The following is a 15,761-nucleotide window of genomic DNA, read 5'->3' as shown; positions in this document are numbered from 1 at the left end:
GGGATACTACCTGATTCATGAATCATTGAATAAAGCCAATTATCTTTAAAGAAGAAAGAATGAATCAGTGTAACAGGAAGCAAAGTTCAAATTTTGTGATTAAAGCTAAAACAACACACAAAATATGTGCATGTATTAATTTTCTGATTTTAAGTGTAAAATCCTTAATAGTTATTCTTAAAATATAACCATTTCCCTACAATTAAAATGTATACAGTGGTAATATTCCAAAGAGACTTAGATCTATTTGCTGCATACCTCAAAAAGCAGAAGGAAATTTTTAAAATATATGGACAAATGTATATACAATGATTTAAATTACCTTTCTTCGTCTCGAACCCATACTGGAGTTTTAGGAATTTGTGCTTCAAAAAACTTAGATGCTTTATAACAAAAATTGCTGCAAAAACACTGAAAAAAATGTAAACTAGTTAGTTTTTTTAATTGTGAAACACAGCATATGTACAGAAGAGAGTATAAAACATAAATATGTAGTTCAAAGAAAAAAATGGAAACCCATGAATCTACCACCCAAGGTAAGAAATAAGGTAGAGTACCTTTGAAGGCCTCTATGTGCCCCTCTCTGAGGGCACCATACTCCACATTCCCCAGAGGTAACCAGTATTATAAATTTTATTGCTCATTTCTTTGCTTTCTCTTAGTTGTGCTGCCTATATATATCCTATCCTATATACTAGGAATACCGGTTAATAATGCAGATTTTTTTCAATAGATGGAGTTACACATGTGTTGATATATATGCGATTTGATATGTATGCTATTGTGTTGTATTAACAAGCTTCAAAACTTCATATGTCAAATTTGCTGAAGATGTTAATATCATAGATATTTTTACACTTAAAAATGTTGAATTTTGTGCCCAAAAAAAAAGCATTTGCGAGAAGTTTTAATTCATTACTTTATTTTGAAGGAAAGTGCTGCTGAATACTTTGGGAAGCTTATGGTGAACTTGCTCCATCTCAAGATACTTGTGAACGCTGGTTTAAACGCTTTGAAAGTGATGATTTCAATGTGAAAGCCAAAAACGTCCAGGTCAACCGAAAAAGATTGAAGACCAACAATTACAAGCATTATTGGACGAAGATACGTGTCAAACTCAAAAACAACTTGCAGAAAGATTAAATGTTGTTGAGTAATTTCCGATCATTTACAAGCAATGGGAAAGATTTTAAAGGAAGGAAAATGGGTGCCACATCAACTGAATGAAAGACAAATGGAAAACCGAAAAGTCATGAGCAAAATATTGCTTCAACGGCACAAAAGAAAGTCTTTTTTGCATTGAATTGTGACTGGTGATGAAAAGTGGATTTATTCTGAGAATCCCAAATGCACAAATTCATGGGTTGATCCAGGTCAACCGTCAACATGGACTGCAAGGCCAAATCGCTTCGGAAAGAAGACAATGCTCTGTGTTTGGTGGGATCAGGAAGGTGTGGTGTATTATGAGCTTCTAAAACCATGTGAAACAGTTAATACTGATCGCTACCAACAACAAATAATCGATTTGAACCATGCTTTGATCGTGAAACAACCAGAATGTTCCAGAAGACATGGCATAGTAATTTTGCTTCATGATGATGCACCATCACACTTCAAAACCAGTTAAAGACACGTTAAAAGATCTTGCCTGGGAAGTATTAACCCACCCTCTGTATTCACCAGACCTTGCTCCTTCAGATTACCACTTGTTCTGACCAATGGCACACACACTTTCTGAGCAGCACTTCAAAACGTACGAAGAAGTAGAAAATTGGGTCTCTGAATGGTTTGCCTCAGAACAAGAAAAGTTCTATTGGGACGGTATCCACAAATTACCTGAAAGATGGGGAAATGTGTAGCTAGCAATGGACATTACTTTAAATAAAGCAGTTTTGATGTTTATCTTGAAATTATTGTGTTTTCTTTGATTATAAAATCCGCTATTATTAACTGGTACACCTAGTAATTAAAGGCTAATATGCAAATTGACTGAATGGCAGAACGACCGGTCGCTATGATGCACACTGACCACCAGGGTTCAGACGCTCCACGCAGGAAAGCAGGCCTAAGCCATCAGTCGGACATCCCCTGAGGGCTCCCGGATTGCTAGAGGGCACAGGCCAGGCTGAGGGACGCCCCCCCCACCGCGTATGTGTGTGTGTATGTGTGTGTGTGTGTGTGTGTGTGTGTATTCTTATATATTTTATATATATATGTATATATATATATTTCATAAGAATATATAATTTTATATATATATATATATTCTTATAAAATCTATCAGTTTTCCCTACTTTTAAACTTTGCCTAAATGGAATTATATTGTTATATATTCTTGTCATTTTTTAATGTGTTTTTATTGATTTCAGAGAGAGGAAGAGAGAGATAGAAACATCAATAATGAGAGAGAAACACTGATCAGCTGCCTCCTGCACACCCCTACTGGGGATCAAGCCTGCAACCCGGGCATGTGCCCTGACCAAGAACCAAATCGTGACCACCTGTTCATGGGTTGATGTTCAACCACTTAACCACACTGGCTGGACATATTCTTGCCATTTCTTATTCCACATTATGTTTTTTGAGATTCTTTCATGAAATTGTAGCTTATTCAGTTACACTATTTGCAAGTACTCTACCCTTTATTGTTTATGGACAATTGAGTTGTTTCTAATGTTTTTGCTATCACTACAATGTTATTATGAACTTTTTTTTTTTTTTTACAAATTTTACAATTAAAAAATATAGTAAAATATGCCAAATTTACCATCTTAATTATTTTTTGTTACTTAATGTCACTGAATCATTAGTTCAGTGACATTAAGTAACTTTCTCACTGTTGTGCAATCATTGCCACCATCCATCACCTGAACTCTCTTCATCTTGCAAAACTGAAACTCTACACCCATTAAACAACTCCCCATTTCTGCCTCCTCTGACAATCACCATTCTACTCTCCCTCTATGAATTTGATTACTCTAGTTACCTCATATAAGTGAAATCAGGTATTTGTCCTTTTGTGCTGGCCTGTTTCACTTAGCATGTCTTTAAATTTCATCCATGTTGTAGCATATGTCAGAATTTCCTTCCTTTTTAACTTTTTAAGGGGATAATATTCCATTTTATGCATATATAATATTTTGTTTATCCATCTAGGAACATTCATATACACAAACAGTGTGTCCCAAAATATGTATACACACTTTATCAACTGATAACTCAATTTTGAAAATGAAGTATATTTTAATAAACACTGCTTTTATAATTATTCAAAGTGTGTATATATTTTTGGGGGGACACCCTATATACTTGTGCACATGAGGAAGAATTTCTTCAGATATACACCAAAGAATAGAAAGGCTTGGCCATAAGAGCATGAAAATTTGACTTTACTAGATAATGTCAAACAGTTTCTCAGAGGTTGTACCAATTTTTATTTTAACAGCATAATACAGAGTTATTAATATTGTCAGATTTTTATAATTTTGTCACTTTTGAGGCTGTGAAAACATAACTCAATGTGTTTTCATTTGCTATTTTCCTAGTTACTGACAAGATTGAGCACCTTTTCATACATTCATTAGTCATTCAAGTTTCTTTTAGAAAAATTTTCTATCAGGTCATTTGTCTTTTTCTTATAGATTATATTTTTTGGTTATGAATCTGTGATCAGTTATGGCAGAAATATAACTCCTGACTTGGAGCTTATCTTTTCACTCTTTTTTGGAAACTTCTAAGAAGCAAACATTTTAAATTTCAACGTAGAAAAATTTATCACTTTTTCCTCTATAGTCTATATATCTTATTTACTTTTAATCCTACCAGAGGACATGCTTTTATTGATTTGAGAGAGAAACATCAATGTGAGAATGAAACATTGATCAGCTGCTTCCCACAGGCACCTAACTTGGGATTAAACCCCCAACCTGGGTATGTGCCTTGACCTGGAATTGAACCCATGACCTTTCGGTGTACAGGATGATGCTCCAACCAACTGAACCACACCAGCCAGGGCATAGTCTATAATTTTTTATCTTAGTTAAAAAATTCTCTCTAGTCCAAGTTTATAAAAGTACTAGAGGCCTGGTACACGAGATTCGTGCACTCAGGGAGCGGGGTGTCCCTCAGCCCAGCCTGTGCCCTCTCGTAGTCCAGGAGTCTTCAGGGGATGTCCGACTGTCGGCTTAGGCCAGCCGTGAGCCCGGCTTCTGGCTGAGCGGTGCTCCCCCGTGGGAGCGCACTGACCACCAGGGGGCAGCTCATAGCGACCGGTCATTCTGCCATTCGGTCTATTTGCATATTAGCCTTTTATTATATAGGATTCTCTCATATGTCTTTCCAAAGGTTTCTTTTACACTTAGGTCCTTAATTAACCTAACATTGATCTTTGTATGTACATTGAGATAAAGGTTGATTTTTATTTCTTACATATGGGTAACTAATTGTGCTAGTGCTATTTATTGAGTAATCCATCCTTTCTTCACCAAATCTTTAATATCACGTGCCCACAAATGTGGTGAGCCTGTTTCTACTACTCTATTCTGTTCCATGATTTACTTGCCTGAATTTATTCCAAAAAGCACTTTTAACTTTTAAATGTTCAAAGATTAATTAAAGCATAAGCAAAGAGTTTTTTAAACACCTTAAATGAAATATCTATAAATGAAAAACTTTTAATGTGACTATTTTCTAAAAGGCAAAATTTTTAAACAGTTGTGTGTTTTTTTGTTTTGTTTTCTTTTTTTGTTAATCCTCATCTGAGGATATTTTTCCATTGATTTTTTGAGAGAGAGTGGAAGCGGGGGAGAGACAGAGAGAAACATGGATGTGAAAAAAGACATATCGATTGGCTGATTGAGCTTGCCACCAAGGTATATATCCTTGACCAGAATCAAACCCGGGACACGTCAGTCAGTCAGCAGGCTGACACTCTATCCACTGAGCCAAATCGGCTAGGGCTAAACAGTTGTTTTTAGAATCATTTAGTATAAGATTAAAAATTAAGTGCTAAATTGAAAATCAACTTTAAACTTACCTTTCTTTCAGTAATATCATAGACTTTATTGGTTTGGGTAGAAATTTTATATTTCTGTTTTGGTACCTAAAGAAAAAAAGTATGGCTTACAAAAGAATTCAAGTAATAAACTTGAACTTATGTTACAAATTATCTATATATCATGTCATTTGTTTATAACCTTAGTTTCTTGTTCTTTCTACAAAGTACTTCATTAAAGATAAAAATTAAAAGTCTATATATTTTAAAATTACTTACAATTCCTAGCTTCTTGTGACATAAGGGATAACCACAGAGCTTGATAATAGAACGTTCATCCACAACATCACTGTAGTGAGCAGGTGTGATAAACTTCCCCTGTAATGAAATAAAAGGGGCATCCCCCAATCCCAGATTATTGAAAAAAAGTTCATATCAGCTCTCTAGGCCCCATAAATCTCATCTGAAAATACTGAGATAATAACACTACCTATCTTATAGGTTTGATGTTAGAATCAGAGGAGAAAATACAGAAAAAGAACTTAGAAGAGTGCTCAACATGTAGTAAGTACTCAAAAAATGTTAGCAATTATTTAAAAAGAACAAAAACAAAAAAAGTTCTGCCACAGTAGACTATGTATCTTTGTAGATTATATAGTTCATGAAGTAATTCTGAGGCAGGAGGAAGAGATGGTGTTATAGTGAGTGCTATACCAAAGCAAAATACTGATAGTATATTTTATTTTAAAAATTATTATTATTAAAAAAAATAAAGCACATAAAATAAGAAGATATAATTTTACCTATTTTTAAAGCACAATGTAAAAAAATTAAGTATAACAAAGTGACTCCGGAACAAATTTTTGTGCAAAATCTTCCAGCTTCTGAAATAACTGTACCAGAGAATGCTGAAGTGATAGTTATAAGCGAATACCAATTTTTTTCCATTGGCATCTTCCTCTTCAAATAATCTCACTTCTTGAGATTATTTTTGAAGATGGTTTTCTGTATTAGTAGAGACTGAACAACTTTTTATTGAGAGTACTATAAGGTACTTATTTCAAATGAAGCATTTCTAGTTTGTGTTTGTATTTAGAGTCATCATGGTACACATATTTTGATGCAGTTACCTATATCAATTTAAATTTATCACATTTATATTCTTTTTATTTAGAAAAATTTATGAGCCACACTAAAAATTACTTTTGCAATAAAAGCTCTGAGTTTTAATTTTCCATTTCTTTTTTCTCTTAAGGATTATGAGGCAATAATATAAATTTCCACTAAAAAATTTAATATAATAGAGCCATTAAAGAAAACAAGCAAACAAAAATGCAGATTATAATTTTCTTGTTAAGTGTTAAATCATAAAGGATCTATATTTGAGGTTTTAAAAAAATCCAAATTAATGGAATTACATTAACAAATATAATCTTCTGTTACTAAAATAGGACAACATACAGAACATGGAAAATAACATTGGAATCATTAGTGCAAATGATGAAAATAAAATGAGAATAGCAGAGTGGTTAAAACAATTACTACTAAGGGGTGAAATATTTATGTTATTTTCCTTAGTGCATTTAAAGTCATTATAAAAGAAATACATGTGATTATTTTTTTAATGCACGAATTATATAGCATGTTACCTGCATGTGGTGACTAAGAACAGATTCAAAGATTTCAATAATGCAAGTAAGTTTCACGTTGCAGAAATTTAAAGATTTTCTACTACAAAAATAATAATTTGTGAACACATACACACTCCATTAAGAATTCTTCTGTAATATTTTCTTCTAAAAGCTGTTCAACAATATGTAGAGCTTTTCTCTCAAACTCAATCTTCTTTCTCACAATCTCTTCTAGTTCTGCTTTCCTAAAATTAAAAAAGAATTATTTAAAATGTAACTTATTGTACTTACAAGTTTTATATAGCCAATTTTCTGTTTTAAAATACACTAACAACTTACTATTTGCTACTTAAATTTATATTTTTAACTAGAGGCCCGGTGCACGAAATTCATGCATTGGTGGTGGGGAGGGGGGTGTGTCCCTCAGCCCAGCCTGCACCCTCTCCAATCTGGGACACCTCAATCCCCCCACTGGGATTGGGCCTAAACGGGCAGTTGGACATCCCTCTCACAATCCAGGACTGCTGGCTCCCAATCGCTCGCCTGCCTGCCGGCCTGATCACCTCCTAACCACTTCCCTGCCAGCCTGATCGATGCCTAACTGCTCCCCTGCTGGCCCAATTGCCCCTAACTGCTCTCCCCTGCCAGCCTGGTCACCCCTAACTGTCCTCCCCAGGCGGCTTGGTTGCCCCTAAATGTCCTCCCCTGCAGGCCTGGTCACCCCCAACTGCCCTCCCCTGCAGGCCGGGTTGCCCCCAGCTGCCCTCCCTGCAGGGCTGGGTCCCCCGCAACTGCCCTCCCTTCAGGGCTGGGTCCCCCCCAACTGTCCTCCCCTGCAGGCCTGGGTCCCCCCCAACTGTCCTCCCCTGTAGGCCTGGTCGCCCCAACTGCCCTCCTCTGCCGGCCCGGTCACCCCTAACTGCCCTCCCCTGCAGGCCTGGTCCCTCCCAACTGCCCTCCCCTGCTGGCCATCTGGTGGTGGCCATCTTGTGTCCACATGGGGGCAGCCATTTTGTGTTGGAGGGACGGTCAATTTGCATATTACTTTTATTAGATAGGATGCTGTTACTTTTGATCAATACTTTTCAAAAAGGAAACAAGCTACTTGTACTAGACACATAGAAGGTCAGTCACAAAACAAGATTATTTGATTTCCAGAACCCAGAGTAAAAGGAAAAACTTGAGATTCCTACAGAAAAGAAAATGAGGTGAAATCTTTTTGCCAGTTACAAGTTTATACTCTATTACTTTTGTGGGTAACTAAAAATGGAGGCTTTTCCTCTAAAATCTTTATAAATAAGAAGAGATCAGAGAGGAAAAAATATAATTTTGGCTCTTCTTACAAGTAAAAATTTATTTGTGTCAAGTCTCAAAGATCAACAGATGGCACAGTTTGACAAGAGAGAGTCATATTTGCAAAGAAGTGTTTACTTACTTTTGTTGTAAGTTTTATTAAATAACTATATTGATATAACTATGGTTTAGGAAAACAGCAATCTTCCTAGGAAGGCTGGTCCTTGTCCTGGCACCAAAGGAGCTCTGTCAGCTTTTGCTTGCCCCACACATTATGAACATAAAGCACGGGTTATCAGATCAAACAATGGCCCCAGACAGTGGTTCTCAATCATAACTCCATCTGATGAGATTTTTCAAAAAGATACTATGCCCAGGTCACACTGCAGGCTCATTAAATCAGAATCTCTGAGGGTCTGGTTACTGGTGTTTTCTTAAAAGTGCTCCAAATAATCTTAGTGTGCAACTGGGTTGAGAATCACTGTCACAAGACCAAAGATACCAACTCTCTTGGTGATGCATTTGGCTCCTTTCTAGCACTGGTTTCCACTTGCCTCCTGAACCAACCTTTGCTGACCTCCTGGATCTTGACTTGGCTCTCATATCTGGACATAGAATGTACTCACCTTTTCTCCCTACCTTCAAAACATTAGATTCTAATTCCTTGCCTGGAACAATATGTTTTATAAAACAATTTGGAGGACTGGCACAGGATTGCTAACTAGAAACACATAGGACATTAAAACAAGAATAAATTTGCAACTAACACCTGTTCTCCCATCATTTTATAAAGGCCATGCTTACATCAAAGAAGTATAAAAGACACAGACACAGTTAAAAAGCAGTTCTTCATACTGACTATATTTATATTTAGCTTTATGAAAAACATTATTTTATTTTTCTCATTTTGCTGCCTACCAATAAAAGCTATGTATGTCAGGTACTAAGATCGGTACATAACTGGCATTAGGAATTGCTGATTTAAGCATCAACTATCTCAACCCAAAATAATTTTTATTAACTGATAGATACCTACAGTTGCTTCCCATGGATAGCCAAGTCTCACAGCTGCCCTCTGTCAGAAATATTGACAGGTAGTGTGGTATACAGCAGTGGTTTTTGGTCTCAACATTCCTTTACACTCTTAAAATTAGAGCTTTTGCTTATGTAAATTATATCTGCTGAAACTTACCATATTAAAAATGAGACAATTTTAAAGCATTTGTTTAATAATATACCTGTTACATGTTAATATAAATATTTAAATATTTTTATTTATTTCAGAGAGGAAGGGAGAGGGAGAGAGAGATAGAAACATCAATGATGGGAGAGAATTATTGATTGGTTTCCTCCTGCATGCCCACACTGGGGATGGTGCCTGCAACCAGGCATGTGCATCGACTAGGACTCGAACTGTGACCTCCTGGTTCATAAGTCGGCGCTCAACCACTGTGCCACGCTGGCCAGGCCATGTTAATATATCCTATATAATAAAACCCTAATATGCAAATCGACCAAATGGCGGAACAACCGGTCACTATTATGTGCACTGACCAACAGGGGACACACGCTCAACATAGGAGCTGCCCCCTGGTAGTCAGAGTGCTCCCACAGGGGGAGCACTGCTCAGCCAGAAGCTGGGCTCATGGATGGTGAGCACAGTGGTGGCAGGAGCCTCTCCCACCTCCGCTGTAGGTGAGCGGTAAGGAGCGAGGGGTCCCGGACTGTGAGAGCCCCAGAGTGCAAGAGGGCACAGGCCGGGCTGAGGGGACCCCCTGCCTCAGTGCATGAAGTTCATGCACTGGGCCTCTAGTTTTTAAATAAAATATTTAGTGTGAAAAGTGGAATTGTTTTATATTTTTTAAAACTTTACTTTCTGGCTTAAAAGTATTCACCTGGATTGAATGTGGAAGTATTTTGTAGTTGGAATCCTAATATATAAAAACCCAAGGTCTGCCACGACTGACCAAAGGCTCGACCGAACACCAGAAGTCAGTCCTACAGTCAGTGCTGGGTTGCCGTGGCAACCCAGCACTGACTGCTGCCGCTGCGGGAATGGCGACTCAGCACTGACTGCCGAGGGGGCTACGGATCAGGCCCAGAGAGAGGCCCGAAGAGAGAGGCAGGGTCTGATCTGCAGCCTCTGTGGCAGCTGTTGATCAGCCGTTGCCTCTCTCTTTCTCTCCGGGTTTTGCCAGCAGCCACATCTCTGTTTCTCTCCAGGCCTCTGCGGGGGCTGCTGATCAGGCCCAGAGACGCTGACTGGCATAGAAACTGACCAATCAGAACCAAATCTGGGTGAACTGTGAGGAGCCAATGGCTGCCTAGGAGACAGAGCTTTTGACGCTGACTGGCATAGAAACTAACCAATCAAAATCAAATTGGACAGCAGGGGAGAGCAGTTGGGGGCGAGATCAGGCCAGCAGGGGAGGGCCATTGGGGGCGAGATCAGGCCGGCAGGGGAGGGCATTTGGGGGCGAGATCAGGCCAGCAGGGGAGAGCAGTTGGGGGAGAGATCAGGCCGGCAGGTGAGGGCAGTTAGGGGCTATGAGGCAGGCAGAGGCACTTAGGGGCAATCAGGCTGGCAGGGGAGGGCTGTTGGGGGTGAGATCAGGCCAGCAAGGGAGGGCTGTTGGGGTCAACCAGGCTGGCAGGGGAGGGCAGTTGGGGGCGAGATCAGGCCGGCAGGGGAGAGCAGTTGGGGGCGAGATCAGGCTGGCAGGGGAGAGCAGTTGGGGGCGAGGTCAGGCCGGCAAGGGAGGGCTGTTGGGGGCAACCAGGCCGGCAGGGGAGGGCAGTTGGGGCGAGATCAGGTCGGCAGGGGAGGGCAGTTAGGGGCAATCAGGCAGGCAGGCAGGTGAGTGGTTAGGAGCCAGAGGTCCCAGATTGCAAGAGGGATGTCCAATTGCTGGTTTAGGCCCAATCCCACAGGGTTTGGGCCTAAACCGGCAGTCGGACATCCCCCAAGGGGTCCTGATTGGAGAGGTTGCAGGCTAGGCTGAGGGAACACCCCCTTCCATGCATGAATTTCGTGCACCAGGCCACTAGTAAATTTATAAAAGATCACTCCCCTCAACAACTATTTGGTTATCCCCATGGCTTTTTCATTGTTTCATCATCTTGAATGGTCTGCTCAGAATACATTTCAGCTTGTCTATATTCTGCAAATTATAGTGCTCAAAATAAGACAATCTCCTTAGGTTTGTGGTCAGATCAGTATTGAAGACAGTTTCAATATTTCTTAAAACAAAGACAGTATCATCATGCTACTCCACGGGAAAATGCAGGTATCCCTCGTTTTACGGCGCTTCACTTTATTGCACTTGACAGATGTTGCATTTTCTACAAATTGAAGGCAAGCCCTCCACTAGCAAAAAAAAGATTATGACTTGCTTTATTGCGGTGGTCTGGAACTGAACCTGCATTATCTCTGAGATATGCCTGTACTCATCAAAGCAGATCTCAAATCCATCCAATTTCTCCATCCCGGATGATCACCATCCCTAACATATTAAAACTTTTTAAACGTAAATTTCATCACTTTATTAAAGTTTTCCCATTTGCACGTAGAAAATCTAAATTGCTCACATAGCCTACCAGGTACTGTATGAATGGAATCCTGCCTTTCTAACCTTTTCCTATGCTCCGTTCTTGCCTTGCTCAGAATGCTGCACACCACCCTGAACATCTCTCCTTTCTTTATGTGATCAAATCTTTTCTTGTCACACACACTGCATCTCTGGCTAGAGGTCTCTCCCCTCACTACTCTGTCTGGTTAATGCCTACTTAGCCTTCAGGACACAGATTAATTACTTTCTGAGAAACCCTCCCCTGAAAACCCACCACCTTCCCTGCCAACCTCCAGCTAAATTAGATTCTGGTTATGAGTTCCTACTACTTTATAGTGCGTATCACAATTTATAATTATGTATTTCTTTGTGATAATTTAATTGGTAAGTCTCTGCTCCACTAGATAGGAACTGTGTCTATTCTATTCAAAATTATATCCCCAGGACCTAACAGGTCTGGCATATCTTACACTAAGTAAGTAACTTGAAAAAAATTAGTAAATTAAGGCCAACACTTCATAAAAAAACACAGATATGTATTTTTAAATTCATACTCACAGACTATTCCTATTCTAGAAAACTTTCGTGACAAGAGATAAATCCAAGAGACAGTACAGGAGAACTTTTTGCTGAAAATATGCACTTTTCTACAGACACTCATACCTTCATTAGAAATCTAAAAGTGTCTGATTTTGGTTTTCTGAAAGCATGGAGCAGGGGGTTGTAATAGTCTATGTGAGAATTTATAATGCTTCCCAGATCTTCCCCTTCTCATAATAATTTTCTTTTTAAGGTAGCATCCATTACTGTTTTTTTAAAAATGGAGATAAACAGTCAAATGAATTCAGTTGTCCAAATACTAGTAGTTCTCATACCTTTGAGAAGCATCTTCCTGTTTCAAGGTACTTGTCTGTTTAGCACCTAAAATTAAAACAAACAAACAAACAAGAAACAGTAGGTTAAGTTCTACCCAAACACATTGGATTACAGGACAGATTCCTGCCCAAATAAAGTACCATCTTTTCCTCTTTTCCACATATTCCATTTCCAATCCTGTGTGTAAATCAAGTGAAATGGAATGGGAATCCAATTTGTATTTGTAAGTTAATTACTCCAGAACTGTTCCTGGTTAACATGTATCTCTTTCGGGGTTGAATTTTCTCTTGTAACAGAGTTGCAGTTACGCACTCCTGAAAATCTGAGATATGGGTACTTTTAGGGGTAACCTCTCTCCGTCCCCCAAATAATGCACTCCCCGGTAAGAGGGGAGGAGGCTCTCTGATACCTCGGGGAAGCGGGGCCCCCAAAGCAGGAGTGCGACTGGAAGGAGGACCAGTGCCAGGTTCCAGGGCAGCTGCCCACGGGGCCCCGGTCACCTGCCCAGCCTGGCGACCCCGGCTCTAGGCCCCCGGGGCCCCCACTGCCCTTTCCTCACAGCCGGGGGCACAGCCCCTTCTGGGACAACCCTGAAACGCCAGGGTAAGGAGTTGGGGGGTCCGGCCGCAGGGCTTTCCCGGGAGGCGCGAGGCGGCGGTGGGCGCTCTCGGCCTTCTACCGCCTCGGGAGCCTTTCGGGGCGCCCCGCGCGCCTCAGTCTGGAACTCAGTAGGGGCTGGCTCTCGGGGTCCAACGTGGGAAGAGGCCCTTGAGCCTACCTGCGGCCTTTCGAGAGGCGCGGTCGGCCTGGGCCTTGAGGCCGGCCGGGGACCGCCCGGCAGATTCAGCCATGGGGCGCGTCGTCAGACGCTCGGGACCGACCCTGGCGTCTCCCTCCGAGGCCCCGCCCCCTGTCGTAGCGCGGGGCGGGGCGGGGCTGGGGCGGGCCAGTGGGCGGGCCCGGCTCGTGGGCGGGGCCCGGCTCGTGGGCGGGGCCTGGGGCGGGGCGGGGCTGGGGCGGGCCAGTGGGCGGGCCCGGCTCGTGGGCGGGGCCCGGCTCGTGGGCGGGGCCTGGGGCGGGGCTGGGGCTGGGGCGGACCAGTGGGCGGGCCCGGCTCGTGGGCGGGGCCTGGGGCGGGGCCCAGAGCGGCTGCGCGGCCGGAGGAGGTGGAGGAAGACGGAGAAGCGAGAGGCCCGGCCGGTAAGTGGGCGCCGACGGAGGTCCTCGGCGGCCGGGGCCCGCGGCAGACCTTGAGGCGCGGGGATGCGGCGCGACGGGCGGATTAGGCCCGGCGAAGTGGTGGGGCCGGAACGCCGAGGCCATTGACAATCGGGAGAAATGGCTTCCCTTGGATGTCGCCCGCACGCGCGCTGGGGTTTAGCCGCCCCACTGCGGGTCTGGGGCCGGGCTTCCACGCCAGGAGAAAGGACGGGCTGCGGGAATGGGACGGGGTTCCCCCTGAGTTCACGGATTGCATTAGTTATTTTGGGGACCGCATCTCTTAAGGAAAATGCCCCGATCACTTGGCGTGGAGGGCATCTGAACTTCCCCCACCGCTAGGTGAGTTGTATTGACTTCAATGTTTGTCAAGTGGGGACATTACAATATAAAAAACTCCCTATTGATTAGAAGTGATCTCAAGCCCAACTTTTGGAAATATTTTCAGAAATGAAATACTTTGCATTTTTAATGCACTTTGTATAATCCATATTTGCGATCCTTTTGGTAGTGCTCCAGATTATTTTTTTGTTCCAGTTGTTTCTTTTAGAACTACTCTAAGCAAAACCATGCTTTTAAGAAAACCTAAAAGATGCAACAGGAGGTTTAAAAAAAAAAAGATTTTTATTATCTTAGGCTAACATACAACTAACTTTCAATAAAAGCATTTCAGCTTTAAAACTTTTTTCTTCATTGTACTTACTAATAATTCATCAGAATGAAATAATAACATTAATACTTCAATGTAATATCTGTGGTAGTTAACAGTGTGCTTTCTCTTGATACATTTTAGCATCAGAACTAGGAAAAATAACGAGGAATGGCTGTGGAAGAACTTCAATCCATAATAAAGAGATGTGTAAGTAATTTCTTCTTTTTTTCTTTTTGTAAAGTTAAATACCTTTCAAAATACTATGGGAAGGGCAGAGATTATTTTTAATTACACTTTCTGTCGTTCAAATTGTTTATCTTCTTTAATCCTTGCTTTTTTTGACCTATGGAAAAGCATGAGGACAGAAAGGCAGATTGGATTATTTGTCCACATGACATACTCCTCTAAATAACCTTTAAAATATTTAATACTGGTCCTTACAGATTTCTTTGACACAGAGGATTTCAAGATCATTCATTAAAGTATTTATTAGGCTAATCAGAATTTTCATATATATGTTTATGTGAAACTTACCTAGAATTTTCAGAGATAAAATAAATCAAGTAGTTATTGCATTTTTATTTGCCTAAACATGTTTGGTTTTGTTTATTTTGTTTTTTGCCAGCAAATCTTAGAAGAGCAAGACTTCAAAGAAGAAGATTTTGGCCTATTTCAGTTAGCAGGCCAAAGATGCATAGATGAAGGGCACATAGACCAGCTATTAGAAGTTATTCAAAATGAAAAGAATAAGGTAAGTATGATCTTTGTGTGTACTTTTCAGTCTTTTACTAGGAAGGGAATAGTCACATGATGCTATTATTATTCATCCATTCATTTATTCATCAAACATTTAAAAATCTACTTAAGCCCAGCCGGCGTGGTTCACTGTTTGAGCATCGACCTATGAACCAGGAGGTCATGGCTTGATTCCCAGTCAGGGCACATGCCCAGGTCCAGGTACTTGCCCGGGTTGCGGGCTCGATCCCCAGTGAGGGGCTTGCAAGGAGGCAGCTGATCAATGATTCTCTCTTATCATTGATGTTTCTATCTCTCTCTCCATCTCCATTTCCCTCTGAAATAAAAAAATGTATTAAAAAATAAAAATCAACTTAAATTTCCATAGTAGAAAGCTGGGAAAACAAAAAGAATTAGGACTATTAGTACATTTTAAGATACTTACAGTTTGGTGGAAGAGATAAACATGTAAACAACCAGAGAATAACTGAAATAAGTGCTATAAATTGTAATTAAAGTACTGTAGAAGAGCAGGGATCAATCCTGGTTAAGCACCAAAGGTGGCATTTGGATCATTAATTTACTTTGAGAAATATAAATACCAGGAAGGCTAGAAATTCATTTTTGGTGATTAGCACATTCTTTTCCTTCAGCCAGTTATACATAGAAAACCAAATATCAAGTAAGTTAGTGTTTGACATGAGGAGAGTTGGATAACCTTACTGACCAATATCATCCAGCTACAGTTATCTGAGAATTCCTTTCCCCACAATGGAAAAGTATCTTTTTGGGAT

At 40.8% G+C, this 15,761-nt stretch overlaps 2 protein-coding genes across 8 annotated transcripts in view; one reads left to right on the top strand and one right to left on the bottom strand.

Moving 5' to 3' along the window:
- RPAP2 (RNA polymerase II associated protein 2) overlaps nucleotides 1-13,267 on the bottom strand; it is a 111,072-nt gene extending 97,805 nt beyond the window's left edge. For 5 of the 6 annotated variants that reach the window (XR_008557067.1, XM_008154722.3, XM_028129950.2 and 2 more), the window contains exons 1-6: nucleotides 13,141-13,267; nucleotides 12,362-12,407; nucleotides 6,755-6,869; nucleotides 5,273-5,371; nucleotides 5,036-5,101; nucleotides 323-411 (exon numbers count right to left, since the gene is read on the bottom strand). Coding sequence is in view for 5 of the 6 variants with exons in the window: in XM_008154722.3 (XP_008152944.2) it covers nucleotides 323-411; nucleotides 5,036-5,101; nucleotides 5,273-5,371; nucleotides 6,755-6,869; nucleotides 12,362-12,407; nucleotides 13,141-13,213 (488 nt within the window). In the remaining variant the exon portion in view is untranslated. Of the gene's footprint in view, nucleotides 1-322; nucleotides 412-5,035; nucleotides 5,102-5,272; nucleotides 5,372-6,642; nucleotides 6,870-12,361; nucleotides 12,408-13,140 lie in introns of those variants that run through there. The other variant, XM_054721363.1, reaches the window with a different exon arrangement.
- A 230-nt stretch (nucleotides 13,268-13,497) lies between these two features.
- GLMN (glomulin, FKBP associated protein) overlaps nucleotides 13,498-15,761 on the top strand; it is a 51,537-nt gene continuing 49,273 nt past the window's right edge. Inside the window, exons 1-3 of one of the 2 annotated variants that reach the window (XM_054721357.1) lie at nucleotides 13,498-13,562; nucleotides 14,374-14,439; nucleotides 14,858-14,983. In XM_054721357.1, coding sequence (XP_054577332.1) covers nucleotides 14,401-14,439; nucleotides 14,858-14,983 — 165 coding nt within the window. In that variant the 5' untranslated portion in view covers nucleotides 13,498-13,562; nucleotides 14,374-14,400. Of the gene's footprint in view, nucleotides 13,923-14,373; nucleotides 14,440-14,857; nucleotides 14,984-15,761 lie in introns of both variants that reach the window. The other variant, XM_054721356.1, reaches the window with a different exon arrangement.

The sequence above is a fragment of the Eptesicus fuscus genome, chromosome 9, assembly GCF_027574615.1.
Source record: "Eptesicus fuscus isolate TK198812 chromosome 9, DD_ASM_mEF_20220401, whole genome shotgun sequence".
Classification (NCBI taxonomy): domain Eukaryota; kingdom Metazoa; phylum Chordata; class Mammalia; order Chiroptera; family Vespertilionidae; genus Eptesicus; species Eptesicus fuscus.
Note: the sequence above shows the minus strand (reverse complement) of the source record. Positions and strands in the feature narration are given on the sequence as shown.